Source organism: Mycena indigotica, assembly GCF_014461135.1.
Source record: "Mycena indigotica strain 171206Taipei chromosome Unknown Mind.scaff0006, whole genome shotgun sequence".
Classification (NCBI taxonomy): Eukaryota; Fungi; Basidiomycota; class Agaricomycetes; order Agaricales; family Mycenaceae; genus Mycena; species Mycena indigotica.
The window spans coordinates 1,834,726-1,849,322 of NW_023503005.1; the positions used below are offsets into that span (position 1 = coordinate 1,834,726).

Below are 14,597 nucleotides of genomic sequence, written 5' to 3' on the forward strand. Positions count from 1 at the left end.
CCGATTGTTGCTCTCGCATCAACATACAAAAAAGCGGCCCATCTGATGACCGAGGCTGCCCGGTCTGCGACACCAAGTTGTAGTTGCAGGAAGCGCCAAAGAAGTGGTTGAATTACAGGTAACCGTCAACGTGGGATTTTAGATCCTCCCGCGTTGAGCAACAACCAGAGCCGCAAGGGCGGTGCGTGGCAGAAGAGTAAATCTCTTTGAATTCCCCTCGCAAAGATCTCGTTCTCGAGAAGAGCGAATCTATTGTGTCCTGCAGATGGGCGAGTATATTCATTCCAAGTACTTACTCGTGGAGCACATCCAACTTGAAGTTTGATGGTGGCCCACAAATCAACAGCGAGGAAGTCAAGTGTTGGTTGCTATTGTGTGCCGAGCTAGCGTCCGTGCTCTAGGGAGTAAGTAAGTCGCTTGTAGGCCACATTGTGGGTGAGGGTAAATGTGTGCACGTGACTCAGGGTTATAGCGCAGATGCAAACTAAGTAGTAGATTCATGTAACAGCCACATTCCGGTTACAGTACAAATTCAACGTCATACCCAAAGACACTACACTGTGGACTGGTTCCCCATCTTGGAACGTTCCCAGAACCAGCGCTCCCGCCACCTCTTCACACAAGACGGACGCGCCGCGGCCTCTGCGGCACTCGCTATGCCCTCATCGACCCTCCTCTGAAGCAGCACAAACAACCATTCCCAGTCTATAACACTCGTCTGCCAATCGTTGAAGATGCACCACAGGATAAGGGAAGCAATGGCTGCGAACAGCACCGCGACCAGGCTCCGCGTTTTGAGGTCGGAAGCGTCGAAGCACATGAATGAGAACGCCGCCAGGAACGATACCATTCTGTGGGTTGAAGCAACTTTTTTAAAGACGGGTTACAGCTGGACTTACGACCAAATGAGCAATGCGTACGGCAATGAGTGGAGGATGGCGAGAATTTCAAGACCGAGAGTAGGATGTGTTTGGTTGAACATATAGAACGACTACAGGTTGTTAGTAGTTATATTCAACAAAGCAGGCTGGCTTACAGCGTCAGGTGCGGTTCCGCGATCACGATTCCGATTTTGTTTCAGCAACAGAAGGCCGATGATAATCGCCCCAATGCTGGTCAACATGGACATGTAACTAGAAATCTGGGTAGGGGAGCGGTGCAAAGTGACTTGGTCGTTTGTGTCCACACTCTGGATAGATAAAAAGGCCACATTGGCGTTGAGCACGACCGTAGCCTAGATAATCTGTTCGTTGGACCCGAAACTAAGAGCAAAGGATGTGGCACACATACGTAGAGAATGAATTCCTGCCATTCGCTAGTGAGACGCGTGACGAATTCGGACCACCCGCGATGCCGGACAACCCCGTCGGTATAAATTTTGCGCAACCCTTCCAGATGAAAGTCTGGTGCGTAGAAAAGTATCGGAGTGAGAATTTTGATGAGGAGTGTTCGATGAGACTGGATATCGTAGACGGAATCGTCCACGTTTAGTCGGGCCTCTGGCTCCCCATAAAAATTGCAAACCCGGGCGTGAGCTGTGAGTGCGTGAGTACAGCATGAGGGTTGACACAGCTGTGTAACCGACCAAAATCGAGCATCAACCGTCCTTGAAAATTTTGATTGAGCTAGACAGCGGAAATCCAATATAATACATACCAATGATGAAGCTGATGCCAGCATGATCCTCTTCACCTTTCCCAACGTTTTCTAAAGACTTTGAGTAAAGACCGAATTCTATGGCCAGTTGAAACTCACTCGCCAGACTATTGATAACCTTGATCATCTGGTTGAGTTCGTCCATCTTCCTGTTGACCGTCGATGTTGCAGAAGTGATCAGGTCCGTGATGGAGTGCAGCACCAGCACCCTTAGCTCGTCCACAATTGCGTGTGTCGGATCTAATGAGTGCGGAAAGAGCGCGCAGTGATACCTAGCCTGGTAAGAATGACCTCACGGAACTCAAGCAATGGCGCACCAGTATTGCTCCTCCAGCACATATCCTTAATACCATAAGTCGCACAGAAAACAGAATAATTCGTCCACATACGAATGTGGGATTGCGATTGTATGCCATTTGGTAGCAGCTCCGACTCTGGGGACTGTGTCAGCATTCTCTCTCACTGGCAAGGTTAAGTCCCACCCTCAAATAGCTCCGAGTCCACAGGATCGACCCAGAAAATGCAGCGCGCTTCATGGTTAACGAAGTAGTACTGACAGCCGCTGGTTCCGTCGTCGTAAATCTCCTCGTCCAGAACGAGGTCGGTACCATCATCCAAGAGCACGCTCTGAGCACGAAGAAAGTCGAATATGTCGCTCATTTGTTTGTTTATGAACGCAAGGACAGATTGGTCGAAGAGATTCGCATCTGTGAATGTGCGCTGTGCCTTGTTGGTCACATGAAACTGAAAATTCAGACGAGCTCACATTATTGGCGTGGAAGAAGTACGGGGTGCCTTCTGGATGCAGACAGAGCTGCCAGTCTTGTGAAGGGTTTTTCCTGGGCATGGAATGAGCAAACGCGGTTCTTTTTTGGCAGACTCATTTACGCACGATCTTCCGTCAATAGTCAAAGGTTCAACTCTGAAATAAGTCCTGTTGTTTGAGCTGAACGAAAATAAGCACCAAGTGATTAGGTGAATGCTATAGACCGACACATGTTTCTGGCGCGAGTATCGGCTGAACTTGTCGGGCGCTGCTGGAGCAATCCGTTTGTTGTTCAGCCACTTCGACACCGGCCCAGCGGTATCCCCTGCGGCCAGCAACTGAGGCGCCACGTCTATGCTTGCCCGAGTATGCGAGTCTGAAGCAGTGGAATGGGCGCTAGCATCCGAATAGCGCGACGAAGAGCTCGGTGGTCGCGAAGTTGCGCCATCCTCAATGGTGATCGTGATTTCCGGGCTGGTATGCACCGATAACGAGCGCAGGGAGTACGAGTCCTGGTTGATTGCCGTGGTTGTCGTCGAAACGTCCCGTGAGGAGCTGGGTCCTGCATGCAAATACGGACCAAGTGCGGCTGCTGACGACGGGAGGTAGCTTGCCGCTATTTCGGTGGAGAGAGAGGGTTTCTCAGCGACTTCGTGGCTCTCTGAGGCCGTCGTTGTGGGCAGATGGTCTTGCTTTGGGCCATAGCGGATGGTGATGATGGTTCGGGACAAGAGGCTCAACAGAGAAATGATACCGCTCAGGAATTTTGTTTTCAACAAGCGTCGTAGGAGAGGCAATACACGCCCCAGTATCGCCTCCATGGTGTGGCAGACCCGAAACGATGAGCGACTAAGAGGACTTTCGCCTGCAGTACAGCTCGTCCAAATCAGGCGCTATCTAATCTCAGACGGCTTGCTTCTTTGCTTCTGTTCGGCGCGAGGACAGCCAAGTTACATTATTCTAGTGCAAGAGCAGCTTACAACAAATAAGTAAGTAGAACATTGTGCTATCGATACAGTTGGCGGGTGGCTAGAAATACACCAAAAGTGAGCGTTTATCATACCGCAGTCTCGTCTGAATCGAGAGAGCTTTTCCGACCCGGTATTGAAATAGATGGCCATCGCCATCGCCATGTTCTTGACTTAGATCGAGACGCGACGGATGCGGTCTCCTTCTTTACTTCATCAGTGCTCTTTTCGTCGTCATCATCTTCCTCCGCTTCAGGTTCCTCGTCTTTCGTGCCAAATAGTCGAGAGAGAAATGGCCACTCCCAGTCACCCATGCCTTTCTCCCAGCCGTTTACAGCACACCAAAGAATTAGAGCAGCAACTGCGCCCCATATGACCGCTGAAAGGGCTCGTGTCTTCAGATCAGCATGCAGGAAGCATAGGAAGGAGAAGGCCGCGAGGAATGAAACCATCCTTTCAGACCGTAAGTTTGGAATGGGGCAAAAAATCCAATCAACTCACGACCAGATGAGCATTGCATAAGGTAAAGAATAAAGAATGGCCAGTGTCTCGAGCCCAAGCGTAGGATGCGTTCGATTGGACATATAAGAGGCCTATTACAACGGGGTGAATACAATTTCGAAGAAATGAGAGTTGGCCTACTGCTTCGGGTGCCGGTACGCGATCCCGATTGCGGTTCTGCTTGAGCAAAAGCAACCCAACGATGATGGCGCCAATGCTGGTCAGCATGGACATGTAGCTCGCAATTTGGGTGGGCGTCCTATGGGGCGTTGACTGCCCATCTGTATCAACACTCTGGATGGACAAAAATGCAACATTCGCATTCAAAACCACGGTTGCCTACAAAAGAAATATAAGCAGACACACTCAGCGAATGTCAGATGGCGCATACATAAAGCGTGAATTCCTGCCATTCACCCGTTAAGCGGCTCACAAATTCAGACCATCCACGATGGCGCACGAGCCCATCAGTAAAGATGGTATGCAGACCGTCGAGGTGGAAGTCGGGTGCATAGAATAGAAGCGGGCTGAGAAGTTTGATGAGGAGCGTCCGTCGTCGGGCGACGTCATAGACAGATTGGTCCACATTCAACCTCGCGCCAGGTTCGCCATGGAAGTTGTAGACACGCGCACGCACTGATAAGCGTAAGACGATGCAAGCTCATGAGAAGGAGACCTACCGAACTCCTGCATTAGTCGACCTAAGTAATGGGATTGGAACATGATTAACATTCAATCTTTGCCAGCACTCACCGACCAGACAGCTAGTTCCGCTCAACTTTTTGCCGTGACTTTTCCCAACATTTTCTAACACAATCGGTCAAGCTACCTCAGAAAAAAAAAGACAGTGCTCACTGGTCAAGCCGTCAACTAAACGGCTCATGTCATTTAGTTGATCAATCTTCCAGCTCACAGTGGACGTAGAAGAGGTGATGAGGTCTCCGATTGAGTGTAGCACAATATCACGAAGTTCATCGACAATTGCAGGGGTCACGTTCAGAGACAGTGGGAACAAGTCGCAGTGGTACCTGCCGATATTGGAGTTCAACAAACAAAAGCATCTGGAAGTAAACAAACCAATATTGGGCTTCAAGAATATGCCCTAGTGCAGATGTGAGCCTCAAGAAAGACGCGGCGTTACAACATACGGATATGCGATGCAGAGCTAATGCCGTTGACTTCCTTCGCCACTATTATCCCGTTATTAAGTACCTTTCGGAAAGGAGGTTCATATGCTACCTTCAAACAGTTCCGAATTCACCGAATCCATCCAGAAAATGCACCGAGAGCTGTGATTGACGAAATAGTATTGACAGCCTCTACTGTCGTCTGAATAGAAATATTCATCGAGAACGAGGTCCACATGCTCTTCGGGCGTGATATTGCGTGCACGAAGGAAGTCGAGGATAGTTTTCATCTGACGGTTGATCCATTCGAGAGCCTCTGGGTCAAAGAGGTCTGCATCAGTGAAGACACGCTGGGAAAGCATGGGGGGGAGGAGAACATCGTTTAAGTCGGAGCCTACGTTTTTAGAGTGATGGAAATACGGAGCGCCTTCGGGATGCGAGCAAGTCTGCCACTCTTCGGAGGGATTGTTCCTAAATGAAACGGATGAGCGACTGATGAGAATCCCGAGCTCGTTGACTGACGCCTTGCCGCCAACCGTTAGTGGTGGGATATTAAAATTAGTTTCTTCGTTGCCACTGTCCACAAGTGAGAATCTAACAGTCCCCGACGAAAGCAAACATAACTCACACATATCTCCGCCTAGAGTATCGACTGAAGCTCTCCGGTGTCCCAGGGAAAATTCGCGGGTACGCCTGGTTCAGCCACTCCGCAACGGGCTCCACCGCATCGCCCGTTTCCAAATGCACGAAAGACGGGTTTCGCGACTGTGCGGGCGACTCTGTTTCGACCTGAATCTGAACGTCGAGGCTGGACCGTGCGCTCCCAACAGGTGACGGCGCCAAGTAGCTTGCTGGCCGTGAAGTTGTGGCGTCCTGAACGTTCAATGTCACGGTTCCAGCGAGATTGTGGACCGAAGCCGACAAAGAGTGCAGGGAATAAGAGTCCTGGTTAATGGGAACCGTTGAAATGTCTTGCGATGAACGGGAAGCATTGGGTCCGGGATGCAGATATGGATGGAGAGTTGTGGGGAGGTGGCTTGCAGCTATGTAGTTCGGTGGGGAAGGGTATTCGGGCCTTCGGTGGTATATAATGGCGTCTGAGGTCGTAGTTGTGGGGTGGTGGTCATGCTGGTTTGTTGGTCGCCTTTTCGTTGCTCGTGACAGAAAGGAGAAGAGGGAAAAGATGCCGCGGAGAAATTTTGTCTGAAACAGGCGTCGCAGTAGTGCTACAACCCGTCCAAGTATGGCCTCCATAGATGTAGAGACGCTCTGCGAAAATGGACGTCGAGCGTGAGGTACGGAATAATCAAGCATACAGCTTTCGGTCTGATTTACATAGCTATGTCATTGATTCTCGGTCAAGATCCAGCTCCGATTCTGGAGATGCAATGGCGTGGATAAGTATAAGTAAGTACTGCAAATAAAACAGAAAAGCTATGACAGTGGAGTCCTCTTTCGCAAGAAATGACCGTAGAGCTCGTCACACTGGGAGACTAACGACTCCGCAAGTTTTTGATTTTGCTCCCAGCCCAACACAGGCGTCAGCCCAACTTGAGCCTCTCCCAACCGAGTTGTCTCTGCACCAAAGCGAACAGGCTCGAACTCAGGTTTCTCATTAGGTTTTTGTTGCGAGAACGTGATGAAGGAGAGTGCGACGAGGGACAGGTGGACTGTCGCAATAGCAGCATTGATTGGGGCAATGGAGTGGTGACGCGTATTGAAGAGACGTGCCTGTCAAGGAGTTGAACGCAAATGAGTATATACTACTGAGCACACACCAGATAAAAGAGGACGAGCTTCAACCCATCGATGAAGCCGCCATAGGCTACAAGATTTGTGGAAATCTTGGTATGGGCAACGCCCGGTTGAGAGACAAAATGTCGAACGCGTTTGAGGACTATTTTATTCTGCAATGACTGCAAATCCAAGATAGTCCCCGTCAGGTCGATCTGGTACTTGGTGCTCTCGTATGGGTGATGGTTCTTGATGTGCTGCCAGTCCGCTTGGTCGTAAAACTTTGGGGAAGCTTCTAAAGAGGAGCACCAAATCACGCGCGAGTCCGCAGAGTAGGCAGTATTCTTCAAAAGTGGCTCTAATGTCCTGAACTGTGGAGGATTTACAACAGGAAGTTGTATCCAGGAAGGACGCACCAAAACATAATGCCCGAAGAAGTTACATTGGAAGGTATGGCCCAGACCGTCGCTGGTGAGTTCGCCAAACGTTTGAGCATAGAATACGGGTTTAGTGACAGTCTCGAGAAAGTTGGTGCAGAGTTGGCGGATCGCGGCCGGCCAGATTATATGAGAGAATGGCGCATATCCGGCGTTACAAATGAGATGCGACACATATGGATGTCTATAGACAGTCAAGAAACTGCATTGACAAAGAAAGACCGGAAAGTGCAAACCTTTGAGAAACCCGGGAAGAAAAGTCGAAAACAGTGTCTAGCCTGGCCAAATCGAGATATTCGACTTCTATCGTCAGGTTGTGCCTGAATTCGTCGGCATAGCCGTCATATTCGGGATGTTTTCGCAGTTTTTTTATATGGGCATCGAGTGAATGGTAAAGCTCATCTCTCGCTTCCTCCGCCCGCTTCACGCTTCGGCAAGCCAGAATAAGGACGAGGCCGTTTCCCGTGGGCGGCTCAAGTGCCAGAGCGTTGGCCCTGGTGGCCCAAGGTTGGGGCCAAGAGTCGGGTGGATTGGAACTGCAAAGCTGGTAGAGAAGTCGTTGGCAAACCCCAAACCCGACACCACTAAGGGGCATTTAAGCACATTCATAGCATATGCACCACGAGAACATACGCATTCGCACCGGTAACCACGATGACGGGAAAGCTGGCCATATCGTACGACAGGGGAGAGAAGAAAATGCTTACTCACGTGCCATCCGTCGGCTTGAGGTCGCGACAAGCGCAGTGACTCTAAATCGCTGCCTTTAGCAGACTATCGAGGATGGCCATGACTGCCCATCCTGGGCATTTTTAGCAAGTTCTGGAGCTGATGACATCTCCGTTTCGCCCTCACGTGGCTGTTGGCGCCGCGAACATCCACGCGTTTTTTGTTGGTTTCCCCTCCAGCCAGCATCATAGCCGCTGAGCGCTGGTCTTCGTCGCACACCGCGTCCATCCATTGCCTAGCTCCCGAGGAATCCAATATGGGAACCCACAAATCAAACAGTCAGAATAAAATTTAATTTTTCACAGTGTGACTGTTTGCTTTCGTTCCAGCCAACACCCCAATGGCCCACTTTTTCGTCGAAACCGCCGCTCGTAACAATCTGAATCTGCATGTCTAAGCTCTACACTTCAAGCTCTGCGATGCGGCGCCGATGCCTCGTTAGAATGTCAATGGCGGTGGAGATCTTCAAGGAATCAACTTGAAGTTGACCTCTTGAGATGGGATTGACAGAATTCGAGCCTCCAGCACTGACTTCTTGCATAGATCGGACGCCGGCTTTTCCAAACAACGTGCTAATTCTCAAACGAGGAAAACAAAAAGCATATGGGAAAGGTGGGGATGAAAACAGAAATCAACCAAAAGAACTTTAGAAGAGTTAAAGTGTCAATGAACTTGAATGCAAATTTTTCGGCTGTTTGCTCGTTTTTAGTGCTCTAAAAGTCGTTGTTCTTTCGAGGTCGGGTGTGAAACTCTCAATCCGGCAGAGTCTGCATGTTATGTGCGCGCACGGACCAAGCAAAGTCGCGTAAACGGGGTCACGAACCTCCCTGTGACACGAGCGTGACGCGACGCGGACGCGTTTGTTGGGTTGTTGATGTGACCATTCAGGGCTATAAAAAGGCAGGTTTCGTTTTTGATCGCCCAACCACTCAACTCTTCCACCAACCACCACATCCACCACAAGACAAACACCAAATGGCCCGCACCAAGCAAACCGCTCGTAAGGTCCGCCACCACCTTCTCTTCTCCACTCTCCTCGTTGCTGACGGTCGTTTGTTTATAGTCCACCGGAGGCAAGGCTCCCCGCAAGCAGGCACGTCGTCACTGATCTCGCCCACTATGCCACCCTTTCCTGACCACTCTTCAGCTTGCCTCGAAGAGCTCCGCCGCTCGCAAGACTGCCACTGCCGCCGCTGGTGGTGTCAAGAAGCCCCATCGTTTCCGGCCGGGTACCGTCGCCCTTCGTGAAATTCGTCGCTACCAAAAGTCGACCGAGCTCCTCATCCGCAAGCTCCCCTTCCAGCGTCTGGTTCGTGAAATCGCCCAGGACTTTAAGGTGCGTAACGAGAATCCATTGTCCTTTGCCTGCCACTGACGGGACTGTAGACTGATCTCCGCTTCCAATCGTCCGCCGTCATGGCCCTCCAGGAGGCTGCTGAGGCTTACCTTGTTTCCCTCTTCGAAGACACCAACTTGGCTGCTATCCACGCTAAGCGGGTCACCATCCAGCCCAAGGATTTGGCCCTTGCTCGTCGTCTCCGTGGTGAACGCTCGTGAGCTGGTTATCGTCACCGAGTAGCTCGTAGGGGCACTCGTATTGCACAGCCTATATTGTATAATTCTCTTCGTTCATGTATCTTAGTCCGACGACTGTAAACAAGCTCACGTGCCGAATAAACGCGTTGTGTTTCTGGCAGAATCCTTTGAATGCGGAAGGTGTTTGGACTTGTTTGGATACCGACCAGACTTGACAGAAAGAAGAAATGAGAGAAATAGTATGTGCGATTAACCAGGAAAATGAACAAGCTATGCCTCCGACTTTTTCTTTTTCTTCTTTTTCGGTGAGTCTGACTCCCCCCCCTGCCGCCGCCGCTGCCTTCTTCTCTGCTTTCTTGGCAGCTTTCCTCGCCTTTCGTTCCTCCTCTGTCTCTTCCTGCGAGAAATCCATTAATATCTTTGTAATCTGGAAAAAAAAGGATTTACCGTCTTCATCTCGACTTCTGGTGCCGCCTCGCTTTCTCTCCGTTTCCGTTTCTTCTCTTTCTTTGACTCGCCGTCTACTTCCATAGCGTCGTCATCATCATCGTCGTCGTCCTCTTGGTTTGCTTTCTCCTTCTCCGCCCGTTTCTTCGCCTTCCGCTCCTCCTTGGCCCGTTTCTTCTCCTCCTTGACATCCAAAACTGCCTGCACCGCAATCGCCATCGGGTCCTCTCGCTGAGTCGACACCAGCTCAACAGCATCAGCCTTCGTGTTGTATGTCTTCGTCTCCCCGCCCATCGAGAACCCTGCAGTCTGCTTCCTGCCCGCATCACCAAATCGGCGGACGCCTGACTGGTCGTCTTCATACTCGAGCTTGCGCAGCCGCGACTCGAGTTTGGCCCGGTTTTCCGTCCCTATTGAGGGCGCTGACGGCTCGGATTTGCCGTCGGAGTCGGTCAGTGCATCGACACGTATTGAAAGCGCGGCTTTCGTGGCAACCATACGGGCCATCTACTCAGAATTGAGCTTGATGTGGTATGCACAGATGAGAAATAGTTTAGTCGTCGTACCTTGCCTTTTAATTTTGGTGGCGCTTGGCCAATAAGCGATGCATGGTATATCAGCCCATACTTGGGCGTATCATGTTTGGTCTTCAAGGCGCGGAAAAGAGCCTTCTCCGCACCAAGAATTTGTACCGTGCTCGCTGGGTGTTTCGCCAAGCTGAGCAAGCTGCCCGCATGACTGATGAGTCGTGCGCCTACCAGCTCTCCTACAAGAGCGGTAAGGTTGGGGGCAATGGCCACCATCCGATTTCGCAGATATTCTGCGAGTTGCGCCCGGTATGCTGATATTGAAATGACTTGGTCACAAAGGGAGTGAATGTGGGCAATATCCGAATCAGATATTTCAGTCCCCATCGAAATTTCGGCAGCAGCTTTGATGACTGCCTCGAGGTCCTCTGGAAGGATCGCGGCAAACGACGTTGATGAAGCGTTGGTCCGGAAACCCATTAATCGCACGACTTTGGCGTACGCGAGGTTGTCCACGATGATCTTGGCCATCTCGGGGAAATGCCAGCCATACCATTCCTACACCGATGAGAAAATTATAAGGGGCCGAAAAAGTAAATCTGACCTTCACTCGCATGGCATAGATGTTGATTTCCTTGTCCAGGTCATCGAGCAGAGCGATGGCCTGAACAACCATCGTGTCCACCTTGTCCGGCGAAAATTTGAGCTTGAATCTAAACGCGTGATTGAGTCGTCGCCAGAAGGCCAGAGAAAAGTAAACCCACCGAGAAAGCGAGTGACTCAGACCCAAGCTCATCGTCGCCAAGTCTTTCGGATCCACACCGTTCAGCAGCGCTGTCAGTTGAGACCGTATACCGCGCCATAGGTCATCATTCTTTCCCTCCACTGCGCTGACCTTGATGCTTAGTTTTTTTGCGATAGATTGTGCTGGGTATGTATGAGAAATGGCTATTTCCGGGGTGAACCTTGAACTCACAGAGATGAGGATCTATGACAAGGAGCGACTCCTTATTCTTGCCCTTATTCACAACTTCCTCCGTTAGAAACTCCTTCAACCCTTTCCCCAGCTTGCCCTTTTGCAGCGCGGTCACGTCCTCGACGGCGGTTGCTGTCGAGTGGAACCGATGGATTGCTTTTAGCTTCAGGCTGTGGAGAAGCTATCAGTCTGCCAGGAGAAAAAAACGAAAAGCACGAGTGCGCACAGTTTGCTCGCCTTCTCCGGACTCTCAAACTCCTTCCACAGGTCGTCGCTCTCCAACTTGGCAGCATCTCCCACTTTGAACAGGCAGTAGCCCATCGCCGTCTCGTATAGCACCAACATGGTGGTCGACGCAGATTTTTTCAGAGCACGTGACGTGACAGTGTTACATTATGCGAATAACGTAAGTAGATTAAGCGATTAGATAGATATGGGCTTCTACGATAAACAGGCTGCTTCAACGAGGTCGATCTAGTGTTTATGAGAGGGAGCATTGACTGATAGTAAGATCTGCGGACCTCTTTCGGTGCGACCGAAGAAATGATCTCAGGAACGTCTTTCCCTACTGCAACCTGGTCCTAAAACGGATCAGTTAGAGCGAGATAGCAAAGCTCACAGCTCGCAACTTACTTCGATGCGGATGCCGATATTGTGAAAATGTTTAGGAAACTGGGCGGTCGGGGGGACGTAAATGCCGGGCTCCACAGTGATCACCATCCCACGACGCAGGCTGCGTGCACAAGTCAGATTACCGAAAGGACAAGGAAAATAATCTAGCACCTAGCAAGACGATCGAAGTAAGTCGATTCGTGCAAGTCTAGGCCGATGGGATGCGAGACGTAATGTGGAAAGAGCAGATCGAGGTCGTTGCCAACAACGTCGATACCCACTTGCTTGAGTTCTTGCCGCAAGAGTGTGCAAGTTTTCATATGCAACTGATGCATTCCAATTCCGGAGTCCTCGGTGCATAGTTGTATCAGGTTTTTCTGGGCAGAAAGGACTGCCGCATAGAGATCACGTTGTGCTTCTGTAAACCGACCAGACGCCGGGAATGTCCGCGCTTAAATGAGTCAACGTAAATGACGACTCGCGAGTAGAATATGTACTGATATCAGACGCGTAGCCACTGAGGGTTTCTGTCAAGGCTGGATAGAAATCGCGGAATATTGACCGGGACTTACTGGAGCTCACAACCCGCATCAATCAGAACAAGCTCGTTTTCTTGCACCAAATGATTGTTGGAAGTGTAGTGGATAATGAGGGCATTAGCGCTGGGGTAAGGAAATGAGCCACATTCATCTTTCAGTGATTCAAGATATACCCAGAGGCTACGACTGGAACATAGGCCGGCCGTTGGGATCCACCAAGGGCACATATGTATTCGAAGTGAGCGGCGAGAGCAGCTTCGGACAGTCCCGGCTTCGTGAAACCCATTGTCTGGGAGAGAATTGAGATTATTTGGCCTAGAGCGAAGAGCATAATTACAGCAGCATGCGCACGTCCGCTTATCTGGGCTGCCTTGCGCATTACGTCCAACTCGGCGTCACTTTTTATGGTTCGCAGACGTGCTATCTTGGGGGCCAAAGGTTTGCGTCGAGAACTGGACAGTGCATCGAGGACAGCGTCATTGTCATTCCGCAAGGGAGTAGACGAGAGAAACTGGAAGAGTGATTTAGAACCAGACTTCCTGCGAGGAGTACCAGGAGGAAGGTCGACAAAGACGTTGGAATAACTCGATAATAGAGATCGAAGATGAGGGGCAAATTGATCTATTGACCTTGCATCGTCGGCCTTGAACAGAGAGCGAGCTTCAGGAAAGCCAGTTCTGTCACGACAATGAAGGTTGAGTGTAAGGTTGAAATCGACGAGAAACACACCGTGCACCATCCCACTTCTCTTTCGCAGAGTCTCTGCCGGCGGAAAATAGGGACATCCGGTAGCCGCGGGAGCTTGAATTTTTCTCTGGCCGCATTCATTACATACAACACGATGAAAGCGCGTAGATCTCACCAAGTATAACCGCAGAATCAGGTTCGTCGAAACCAGTTAGATACCAGAAGTCTGATGCTTGGCGGAACTTGTAGCTGTGCAAGGGCGGCGAAACTTAGTAAGGAAATATTCCCGTGAAGAACGCGACGCACAAAATTTGACCGCTCATATACTTGATGGTGCCTGCAGTCGAAACGACAATACTCGAGTCCGGAAGCGACTCCATTAGACGTCTCCTTCGTGTTTCATATTCTTCGGAGCTGAACCCAGGAGTGAGTTCTGTGTTTGCGACTAGCGGGTGTGATTATGAGGAATGTCATCCTGAACTTGACGCCCTACCGAGGTGGGGGTGAGACTGAAACAACGGTTGTCCGTACGACGAGGGTTTCGAAACTGCTGCAGTCGCGTATCCACGGTAACTTGAGCATCGTCTGGGCCATACGCGCCAAAGGACTGTCGACAGGGACATCGTAGTATCTGACAAGGAAATTTTATGTGTGATCAACCGGCATTCTGTTCCGCATCAACCCGTGAAAAACGTGGTAATACCACCAAGCGGATCAGCAGTTCATTGATGCCATTCAGTGGCGGATTTTTGGTGAAGGCACCGGCGTTTATGTATCCCCTCCGCCGACGTACCCCTGGAGTCGCTGTTGATATCTATCTCGTTTGTCTCCCGGTATCAGGGCTGGTTGTCTGATATGTACAACCCCCTAGGCCTTCTTGACACTAGACAGGTGCAGGTCACGGTTCAGACACATTCCATCGACAAATAGGCTTGAGGCGGGAATATTGCTTACTCTCAACATCTGAACCTTGTCAGCGAAAATCTCTGGTGGACGGCTAGATTGTGAGCAGTATTCACAAACGATTTCCTAGCCGAAGCCTCGGGAATTGGCCTCAACATGTGTAAATTCAATCATCGTTGATTTTTCTCCGTTTACCCTCGCGAGGTGCGGGAAGCAAAGTCATAAGCTATTGTTTGTCGGTGTTCGTGGCTCTCTCCGCCGATAATTGACGGTTTTTGCTTGGTCTGGACTAGTTTCATCGTGTTCCGTATCTATCTCAACAGTAAGATTTCAATTATCCAGGGCGCGAGAGACGCCCAAAAGCACCACACACGTGACCCCTTAGTAACTGGGTTTGTACACGGCTGGAGCCATAAGCAACCCCACGCTCCTGACCGGCCTGACCTGGAATC

The 14,597-nt window shown here is 50.5% G+C and overlaps 4 protein-coding genes across 4 annotated transcripts; 1 reads left to right on the forward strand and 3 right to left on the reverse strand.

Annotated features, from left to right (window-relative positions):
* Positions 1 to 553: 553 nt before the first annotated feature.
* On the reverse strand, positions 554 to 3,243 carry MIND_00695300 (uncharacterized protein; the record flags this gene model as incomplete). The annotated part of the gene is made up of 13 exons (XM_037363659.1): positions 554 to 851; positions 900 to 991; positions 1,037 to 1,234; positions 1,291 to 1,535; positions 1,586 to 1,606; positions 1,657 to 1,707; positions 1,756 to 1,928; positions 1,974 to 1,998; positions 2,046 to 2,090; positions 2,139 to 2,376; positions 2,423 to 2,495; positions 2,549 to 2,602; positions 2,651 to 3,243. 13 exons carry the CDS (start codon positions 3,241 to 3,243, stop codon positions 554 to 556), a joined length of 2,106 nt encoding a protein of 701 aa, XP_037219303.1.
* A 236-nt stretch (positions 3,244 to 3,479) lies between these two features.
* Positions 3,480 to 7,863, reverse strand: MIND_00695400 (uncharacterized protein; the record flags this gene model as incomplete). Its single annotated transcript, XM_037363660.1, has 17 exons — positions 3,480 to 3,843; positions 3,892 to 3,983; positions 4,033 to 4,230; positions 4,283 to 4,527; positions 4,572 to 4,592; positions 4,645 to 4,698; positions 4,747 to 4,919; positions 4,969 to 4,993; positions 5,040 to 5,081; positions 5,131 to 5,489; positions 5,541 to 5,594; positions 5,647 to 6,093; positions 6,517 to 6,749; positions 6,797 to 7,123; positions 7,169 to 7,373; positions 7,426 to 7,773; positions 7,823 to 7,863. The coding sequence occupies 17 exons, from the start codon at positions 7,861 to 7,863 to the stop codon at positions 3,480 to 3,482; spliced, it is 3,228 nt and encodes a 1,075-aa protein (XP_037219304.1).
* Positions 7,864 to 8,893: 1,030 nt separating this feature from the next.
* MIND_00695500 (histone H3) lies at positions 8,894 to 9,475 on the forward strand (the record flags this gene model as incomplete). Its single annotated transcript, XM_037363661.1, has 4 exons — positions 8,894 to 8,923; positions 8,982 to 9,011; positions 9,066 to 9,254; positions 9,305 to 9,475. The coding sequence occupies 4 exons, from the start codon at positions 8,894 to 8,896 to the stop codon at positions 9,473 to 9,475; spliced, it is 420 nt and encodes a 139-aa protein (XP_037219305.1).
* A 2,370-nt stretch (positions 9,476 to 11,845) lies between these two features.
* On the reverse strand, positions 11,846 to 13,865 carry MIND_00695700 (Methionine aminopeptidase; the record flags this gene model as incomplete). The annotated part of the gene is made up of 12 exons (XM_037363662.1): positions 11,846 to 11,878; positions 11,926 to 11,985; positions 12,038 to 12,137; positions 12,188 to 12,467; positions 12,514 to 12,533; positions 12,589 to 12,678; positions 12,729 to 12,844; positions 12,893 to 13,232; positions 13,285 to 13,369; positions 13,418 to 13,491; positions 13,549 to 13,687; positions 13,736 to 13,865. The coding sequence occupies 12 exons, from the start codon at positions 13,863 to 13,865 to the stop codon at positions 11,846 to 11,848; spliced, it is 1,467 nt and encodes a 488-aa protein (XP_037219306.1).
* Positions 13,866 to 14,597: the final 732 nt, after the last annotated feature.